The 8,821-nt window shown below is 49.0% G+C and overlaps 1 protein-coding gene across 1 annotated transcript; it reads left to right on the top strand.

The window, feature by feature from the left end:
• Positions 1–2,601: 2,601 nt before the first annotated feature.
• Positions 2,602–5,906, top strand: LOC132084190 (keratin, type I cytoskeletal 19-like). Its single transcript, XM_059489239.1, has 7 exons — positions 2,602–3,126; positions 3,452–3,534; positions 3,760–3,916; positions 4,002–4,163; positions 4,470–4,595; positions 4,691–4,917; positions 5,819–5,906. The coding sequence occupies exons 1-7, from the start codon at positions 2,602–2,604 to the stop codon at positions 5,904–5,906; spliced, it is 1,368 nt and encodes a 455-aa protein (XP_059345222.1).
• The last annotated feature ends 2,915 nt before the right edge of the window (positions 5,907–8,821 follow it).

Genomic DNA, 8,821 nt, shown 5'->3' with positions numbered 1-8,821 from the left:
AATTCTGCTGTAGAGGACTCTTGGGAATAACTCCAGCATGTCCACCCTCTGCCACCACCCCACTCTGTCACACAGCCCAGGACGCCGAGGGAAACCTGCAATCTGATCCCTTCCTTTCTGTTTTGTACAAAGCTCATTACGTGGGAGCAACACCTTTGCCTGGGGAAGGCTCTTCTGCTCATTTGTTACTTGAAGTAGTAATTTTTCCTGGTCAGACCTGTGCTGCTGTTCCTGAAATGCCCACGGGAGATCCTCATGAGCCGTCATTCCTCTGCTCCCCTGTCATTCCTCTGCTCCTCTTCCTCCCTGGGGTGCAGCAGTGCCTGCGAGGGGCTCCCAAGTCAGGCAAGGACAGCTCATCAGGGCATTGCCCCTGGCTGCCTGCAGGGATGTGGGGAGCAAATTTCCGTCTGCAGACTCCAGCCGGGAAGTCAATCAAGGCCAGTTCTGGCAGGAGCCTTCCATTAGGCATGGAGATGCCGTCATTAGCAGATCTCCTCATCACAAAGTGAAAATGGCTTTAGTAAAATGAGGGCTATGACTGCTGGCAGGGCTTGAGGTTTGTTCTCATGGAAAAGCAAGAGCTGGTTTTAAAGAAAATTTTGAATTTTGGAAAGGAATAAAGCTGGCATGAAGAACGCACAATTCCAAGAAAATAATAAAAAATTACTGTTCTCCTTTACAAAAGCTGTAGGAATTCTAATCATCTTTGGTAAAGCCTGAAGGAAAGAGTGAAAGAGAGAGAGAAAGAAAGAGAGAGAGAGAGAGGAAGAAGGGAAGAAAGAAAGGAAAGGAAAGGAAAGGAAAGGAAAGGAAAGGAAAGGAAAGGAAAGGAAAGGAAAGGAAAGGAAAGGAAAGGAAAGGAAAGGAAAGGAAAGGAAAGGAAAGGAAAGGAAAGGAAAGGAAAGGAAAGGAAAGGAAAGGAAAGGAAAGGAAAGGAAAGGAAAGGAAAGGAAAGGAAAGGAAAAAGAGAAAAAGAAAGTTTGGGTTGGGACCTTAAAGACCATCTCATTCTACCCCCTATCACTTCCCACTGGACCAAGTTGCTCCAAGCCCCATCCAACCTGGCCTTGAAAAATGAAGAACCATATAAATCTTGATTAAATGAAATTAAATGTTTACTCAGCAGTCACTTTATAATTCTTTGGTAGAAAAAAGACCAGTTGTGATCAGGTTGCAGGTGGGCAGCCCTGCCTGACCCTGATCCCTGGCTCCAGGCAGGGTCTGGCCATCACTGTGGCACCAGAGCACCCTGGCTTCCCTTCCTGATGATGGCTCTAACCAAGGATGGGCCCCCACAGAACCACCCCAGAGTTCAGGAGTGCTGGATTTGCAGTGTCAAGATAAAATTGAGCTTAATAAACTTGCCCAAATGGCAGAAGCAATATTTGTGAGCTAGGCTGCACCTGACACATTCTTTATGCCACGTGTCCAGGTGACCTGGATGCCAAACCCAAAGCTGAACCACACGTGGGTGAGAGCCAGCCAATATTAGCATTGTTATATTAATGTTATTAATAAAATGAAAGATTCAGATGACAAAACATGTTAATTATTTCCCTTCTTCCTTAATTTAACATTCCGGAAATAAAAAATTAATTTAATAAACTTTTAAAAATATCTTTTCTGTTGTCCTTTCTAAATTTAACACCTAAATTGTACTGGGGAGTTTTCATGGTGCTGGTTAGAACTGGATCAGACTTCTGTAGAGTCATGCATCTCCTGAAATTCTCCACATTACTGCTTCAGAAATCTTATGAAACATCCTGTGTGGCAGTGAATATTCAGTGGACCGCATGTTTGGTGTCCAGGAAATATCCTTTCATATTTTAGATAAATACTTGACTATTTTGTCTACTCTTTAAAGCAGCAAAACAACCCAGACCTCTTCAAGGGGATGTTTTGATGGATGTAGAATAAAGAGAAGGGATAAACCAGCCCTGGTACATTCCAGGGCAATATTCCTCTGCGCTCTCCTGGAGCATTTGAGCTCTAAAGACCCAGACCAGGGGCTCACTCCACACCACGTGGAATGGAACAGACCTTGCTGCAGGCCCAGGGTGGTCTCCTGGCCCTGGTCCCAGGGACTGAGGCCAGCTGAGTGAGGGGACACCCTCGTTTCTGGTCACAAAGGGGTCGAACAGGCTCTGTCAGATAGGATGCCTTTCCCACAGCTTTCACTTTCCGGGTAGGCTCGCCCACGCCGGGGATGGATAATTGCTGTGGTGCTTCATTCCCCGGGCACTCTTGGGTATCGTCGGGTTTTTGTGTCACTGTTGTTGAGTTGTCATCACAAGCCAGACCTGATGATTCAGGAAGTAACATTTTTGATGTAGTTTTGAAACACGCTTCTGTTAACCAAAGCATCTTTCTGTTGTGGGATTTCTGGAGACAAACGCCTTTGGGGAATTATTTCCGGCTGAAAAAAAAAGAAAACACCTCCTAGCCAGGTCACAAGGAGGAAGAATAAACAGCCCTTCTCCAGTGGCACGATCCACAGGCACTGGTATAAATAGAGGACCAGGGGACAGAGGTATCACAGTTGGATCCTGCAGACACCTGAGCACTTGCCTTGGGCTCTGTTGGCTCTGCACACACACCATGAGCTGCACTGTCAGGCAGGTCGTCACCACCTGCACCCAGGGCAGGGCCAGCACGGGCAGCAACGCAGCTGGCACTGCCAGGAGGGTCTCCTCTGCCTCCTCGGGCAGACACGCTGCCTATGACTTGGGAGCTGTGGTTGGCAGCTTCTCCGGCGGCAGCGTGAGCGAGGGATTGCTCGGGAAGCAGCTGAGCGCCGGCAGCGCGGCTGGTGGCAGCTTCGGAGCCACCCAGAGGGCTTGTTCTGCCCTGGGATTCAGCACAGGAGGAGTCTGCACTCGAGGTGGCTTCCCCAGGGCCGGGGCTGGCTGTGGGGATGGGATCCTGTTTGCTAACAACGAGAAGGCGACCATGCAGAACCTCAACGACCGCCTGGCCTCGTACCTGGACAAGGTGCGGCTCCTGGAGGGGGACAACGCCGACCTGGAGTGCAAGATCAGGGAGTGGTACGCCAAGGTGGGGCCCATCTGTGAGCCACGGGACTACAGCTGCTACCACAAGGAAATCGAAGACCTTCAAAACCAGGTAAATCCTTGTTTGTCAAAAAAATCCTGCTATTTCTTTGGGCTTTGCTTTCATATTTGCACAGAGCCTGTCAAAGGGCAGAGGGAACAGCTCTGGAGCAATGGTTTATATTAAATGATGGTCTATGGGAGGAGGATTCTGCATTTACTGAGCACTGATGCTTCAGCAAAGCTGGGTCCATCCAGTTGGCACATGGGTTTCCCTGATTAATAACCCCAATATATGGAATTATCATAAAATACCCCAGGTAAATGTTTCCTCTAGGGTCTTCTGGAGGCAGAGGAAGATGCAAGCCCACATATTCCTCTTATGATTTATTTTCCAGATCCTGTGTGCAGCCATGGAGACTAACAAAATCCTTCTGAACATTGATAACAACAGGATGACTGCTGATGACTTCAGAGTGAAGTGAGTAAAGTCCCCTGCTGGCCCATGGAGGGGCAGGTGAAGGGTGGTGATGGGGACATCCCAACCCTCTGCCTGTCACACTGCATAGTAAAACAGATCTCTGACACCACTGGCAATGTTCATAGCACTGCATGTGTGGAGGGAAAGAACTTGTTCCTCATTTTTTCCCCCAACCTCAACGGAAGGCCTTGCCCTGCTTTGCTGACATGCTGACCTTGGTTTAAGGTATGAGACCGAGTGTGGTCTCCGGCAGAACGTGGACGCCGACATTTGCAACCTCCGGCCCGTCCTGGACCAGCTGGCCAGCTGCAAGACTGACCTGCAGCTGCAGTGTGAGGCTCTGACAGAGGAGATGTGCTGCCTAAAGACCAACCATGAGGAGGTCAGCTCTCTCAGGGCACTGAGAAGAAGGAAAATCTCCCCAAAAGTGGATGGATATTACTGATACAGGCACGTGTTTCCTGCAGGAAATGAGCTGTCTGAGGAAACAGGCCACTGGGGATGTGAGTGTGGAGGTCAATGCCTGCCCTGGCCCAGACCTGAGGAAGATCCTGGAGGATCTGAGGTGCCAGTACGAGACGCTGATGGAGCGCAACCGCAAAGAGACGGAGCAGTGGTACGCCTGCAAGGTACCTCGTGTCCTCAGAGCTGCAGCCAGCTCTGCCCCAAGGGGGAAAGGGAAAAATGAGGCATTAGGAGGTGTCCTAATAACAACAAGTGTCACAAATGTGCTCAGATCTAACTGTACTGCCCGATTTCTGTGTTCATCCACGGCAAAGGGGCCACCACGTGGTGTCACTGGGTCAGAATGGAATAAACAGGGTGTCAGCCTTGGGTGTGCTCAGGGCACTGCAGGGTGTGGGGAGGTCCTGGACACCACGAGATGCAGCGAGGAGGTGAGGAAAGGGCTGTTCTTTTCTTTTCTGACCTTACAGGTGGAGGAGGTGAATCTGGAGGTGGTCACAAGCAGCCAGGAGATCGAGTCGAGCAACAAGCAGGTGACTGAGCTGAGGCGTCAGCTGCAGGCCCTGGAAATCAATGTACAAGCCCAGCTCACTATGGTAGGTGATGCCACAAGGATTCACAGCTCCAGCTCTCGTGAGCAGGGCTGTACCTGTGTCCAAACCAGGTACCTGTGAGTTTGTTCCATTCTCAGAAAGAAAACCTGGAATCCTCTTTGACGGAGACCGAGTGTCGCTACAACAAATGCCTGGCTGAGCTGCAGAACCAGATCTCCTGTGTGGAGCAGCGGCTGGCTGAGATCCGAGCGGAAATGGAGTGCCAGAACCAGGAGTACAAGACCCTTCTGGACGTCAAGTGTCGCTTGGAGCAGGAGATCCAGACCTACCACTGCCTGCTGGAGGGTGGCCAACACGACATCATGTATGCAAACAGAGCTGGGCACCCTAAAATCTCTGTGCTTTGCCTTACAGGGATATGAAAATCCTAGTAGGAAAAGCAACACTGTGGTGAGGAACCAGTGCTGACCTGTTTCCAGACAGGGCTGATTAGAAAACCATGAGGCATCTGAGGGTTTGGTTCTGATAAATAACCAGGGAGCACACCAAAGACCATTCCTGGTCAGGGAATGGGCTGGGAGAGCCCCCAGAGCTGTCCCAGCCCCTGGCACAGTTCAGCAGCTCTTTAAGGGCAGCTTCACCAGGAGCTGCACAAAGAGTCATGTAACTGAGTTTTATTGGCTTGCCAGAATGAGACAGGTTTAGGGACTAGCAGCTAATTTAACTGAAACGATGAATTATCTAAACATTTTCAGTTTCGCACAACAAGTTTAATTAAAGTTTTGGAAGTTTAATTTGTATGCAAAGCAGTTGGCTCTGCCCTGCCTTCCATTGACTGAGGTTTTGAAACAGCCAGGCTGTTAATTCCAGACCTTGGCTGCACACACACAAAACTGCCCTGAGCACCCACCTACTCCTTTTGTTTTGTTGGGAGAGGAGCCTTTGGAATGGTGGTGCCCTGAGGTGGGCTCCTCTGGACTCTCCACTCCTAAATTATTTACAAGAAAAGTCAGTTTTTGTTCCAAAATGCCTGTTGCAAGGGCTGAAGTGGCACTGTTAGTGCTTGTCTGGGGTAACCCTGAGTGCCAGATGGAAAAGCATCATCACCAAAAGACGGGGGCACAGAGGTGGCTGCAGCTGGCCTCGGGGCTGGGAGGGGGAGCTGTGGCTGAAGAGACAGAGCTAAAGCAGTGAGGAGGGCAGGGGGAGATCCCCAGGGGGGCAGTGCTGGGGTCTGGGTGTCCAGAGCTTGTCTTTTTCCACAGAGGGGCGGCAGGAAGAGGAGTTGGTGCCACAGCAGCTGGCAGAAGCACGGGGCTGAAGGGCAGCCTGTGCCAGCCCTGCCTGCCCTGAGCCCTGCCCGGCCCAGGGTCTGACAGGTGAGGGGGTCTCCAGGGAAGGGGGACCAGGAATGGCTTCTATGGCTTCTTTAGTGCTGGGTACCAGGAGGATGAGGGGTCTCCAGGCTTTTCTGGGTGATGAAGAGAGGCTGGAGAGGGTTTTCCCTGGAGAGAGGCTGGGCTGGAGTTAGACACTCGGGATCCCAGCTGTGATTGTTGGTGGGAGGGAACTGGAATTAACTGGGATGTGGTGGGAAGCAGTGATAAGGGATGCAGCTATGGGATATTTATTTATAAACCTCTGCACAGAAATTGTGTTTGACACTGCGGGGTGCCCAGCAGTAAATGTGTGTTTAAACAAGGCTTTCAACACAGCATGGGAAGGAGGAACTGGCAGGGAAATCAGTCACAAGTCTTTCAACAAGGATAAAATTTAGCAAAGCTTGGAGTAGAGGGAAAGAGAAAAGGCGAAGGGGTGTAAGAGAAAGGCACAGGATGCTGAAAAAGTTATTCTTCTCATTCTCCTTCAGGTCACTGCAGACCAGAGAGTCCCTGCCAGCCCCACTGCACATCCCCTGAGGAGCTCTTTGAAGAAAAAGTCTTTTGGAAAATCAAGGCAAAATAACCTGGGAGTTCTCAGTTGTGCTCCGGCAGCAGTCAGAGGGACTCTGCAGGACAGCCCCTCCTGCCTCCCCTGGGTTGTGGCCATTCTCTAACAGAGACCAAGGCTTGTCTCCAATAAAACTTTGCTCCTGCTGATACAGCCTTGAACCTGAGAAATAATTTCTACAAGTGAATCAATATACAAGTATTTAAAAAAATATATTATAAATCCACCTGTGGTTTCCAACCACACAGCAATCACTACAGGGATAAAGGAAAACAAGCCATCAGTGCTCCAGCTGAACTCAGACTGAGGATAGGGATGGAGGGTGGAGAAGAAAGACCAGACAAGGTTGTGGAAAGGGATATTTGCTACCAGAGGAGGTGGCAGGAGCCAAGACATGAAGCAGAATGTGGTGAGGAAAGAAACACCCAGGGAGACTGAGCAGAGGGCAGGGAGGGAGTCTCAGGGCTGTCTGACTGACAGTCTGCTACCGAGAGAAAGAAAAGGGAGTCTTCACTTAAGCAGACATATGCTAATATAATATAATATAATACATAATATCACACAGTATAATGTAACACACAACACCTTTGAGTTATTACAGATGCACACTAACAGGATAAAATCAAGAACAAGTTTTCTCAAATAATACCAAAGCAGGAATTTTGAAAGCCAGGCTCTGCTGGACTCTCCACTCCTTTCTGGTGGAGGAAAACAATTCCCAGAGAAAACACTAAATAAAGAACCTCTAAATGGATTTGTAAAAAAGGCAAACAGGAAGAACCAGCTGGCAACATGTAGGAAGATAAAAGGGTGAGACAAATTAATATGTGGGAGAGAATTTTTTTAAAAGTGAGACACAATAAACAGACAGAAAGAAAAAAGCTGCTGGCATTTTATTAGCCCAGAGAAAGGAATGGCAAACACATTTAGGAACACAACTGCATTTTGCTGTGTGTGCAAGCCCAGGCTCAGGATCCAGCCTGTCCCTCCTCGCTGGCAGCAGTGTCCCAGCCATGGTTGGATGTGCTGGGAGTGGTGGCACAGCCCTTGCTCCTCACTGTGGGGCTCTGGCAGCCTTTCTTTATGAAATGCTGGATGGGGTTTGATGAGTGACCTTAGACATGAAGGTTTCTAACAAGAAGGCTTTGGGGGATACAATGAGTCTGAATTAGGGCCTGTTTCTAACAAGAGAAACAGCTCAGACAGCCCTGGAATGGCCTCTTCCTGGGCTCTGTCCAGGACACTTGTTAGCCCTGTTCAGTAATTGCTCTAATGAGCTCCTGGACAAGCTCTGTGTTACTTTCCCTGCTCAGTTCTGCATCTCCCATTCCTGCAGCACTAATCATGCTGAGCATTTTGGGGTGATTTAACGCACCTCACTGCTGACTCAGCACCTCTGAGGTCACTGCATTGCATCTGTGCAGAAACACAACTCTGCCTTCCCTGCCCAGTGCTTATAACCTGGACAGGGATGGGAAATGGTGACAGCTGTGGAGACAGCACAGGAAAAGACAGGGAAGGGAAATAAATGAAATGGGGAGGACACAGTGCATGGAACAGCAGAACAGGAGTGAGCTGGGACCTGCATTGCACAGCAGATCACAGGGTGTGCAGCTCATCCGAGCTCCTTCTGTCCTCTTGTAACATGCAAATCTTGCAAAGCAAGAACAAACAAGCAACTCCAAGACAGAGAGACTTGGGCTGAAGGTACAGGGCAGGGAGAGGAACCCAAAGATACAAAGAGCAAGGGGGGATGCCCCTGAGAGAGGCAGGGGTGATAGCAGCACTCAGGCTGGTAAGCAGACAGTGAAATGCACTGTGACAGCTCAGCAGATGTGTCTGTGTTGTAAGAGAGCAGGAACATGGGAATTACACCACCATCAGGAAAAACCCCTGAGGAATTAACACACCAGAGCTTTAAGGGATCAGTGAAGAAATGGGAAGAAAACAAATAATTTTGTAAATTACTAATGCTGGAAATCAGCCATGAGTTCCAGACTGCATGGCACAGACAATTATCTCTGACTACAGGCACAGTGCACTTGGAAAAGCAGGCCATATTCTGGTGTGATGTATAAACTGTAATTTCTCTACAAAAGTCTATTTCATAGAGTATGCAGACAGGTACAGACCTACACCCACAGTAACTCTTTGTGGAGTTTCGATTTTTGTTTATTGGCTATGTAACACTTGTAAAGAATTACAAGAGATGAGCAAACTGCTGCTGTAACCCAACAGGAGATTTCTCAGTTCAGTACACTGAATAATAGAACCTAAACTGCCAGTATGAGCCACATTATGGAAGTGTATTGAAATTA

This window comes from Ammospiza nelsoni, chromosome 26, assembly GCF_027579445.1.
Source record: "Ammospiza nelsoni isolate bAmmNel1 chromosome 26, bAmmNel1.pri, whole genome shotgun sequence".
Taxonomy (NCBI): Eukaryota; Metazoa; Chordata; class Aves; order Passeriformes; family Passerellidae; genus Ammospiza; species Ammospiza nelsoni.
This window is presented reverse-complemented; position numbering and strand designations above follow the sequence as displayed.

What these genes read in the sequence shown, in the direction of transcription:
- LOC132084190 (XM_059489239.1), top strand. Translation starts at nt 2,602, where the DNA reads ATGAGCTGCACTGTCAGGCAGGTCGTCACCACCTGCACCCAGGGCAGG. An exon ending in TCGAAGACCTTCAAAACCAG is followed by an intron (nt 3,127 to 3,451) that starts GTAAATCCTTGT and finishes TTTATTTTCCAG; the next exon opens with ATCCTGTGTGCAGCCATGGA. An exon ending in TACAAGCCCAGCTCACTATG is followed by an intron (nt 4,596 to 4,690) that starts GTAGGTGATGCC and finishes TTCCATTCTCAG; the next exon opens with AAAGAAAACCTGGAATCCTC.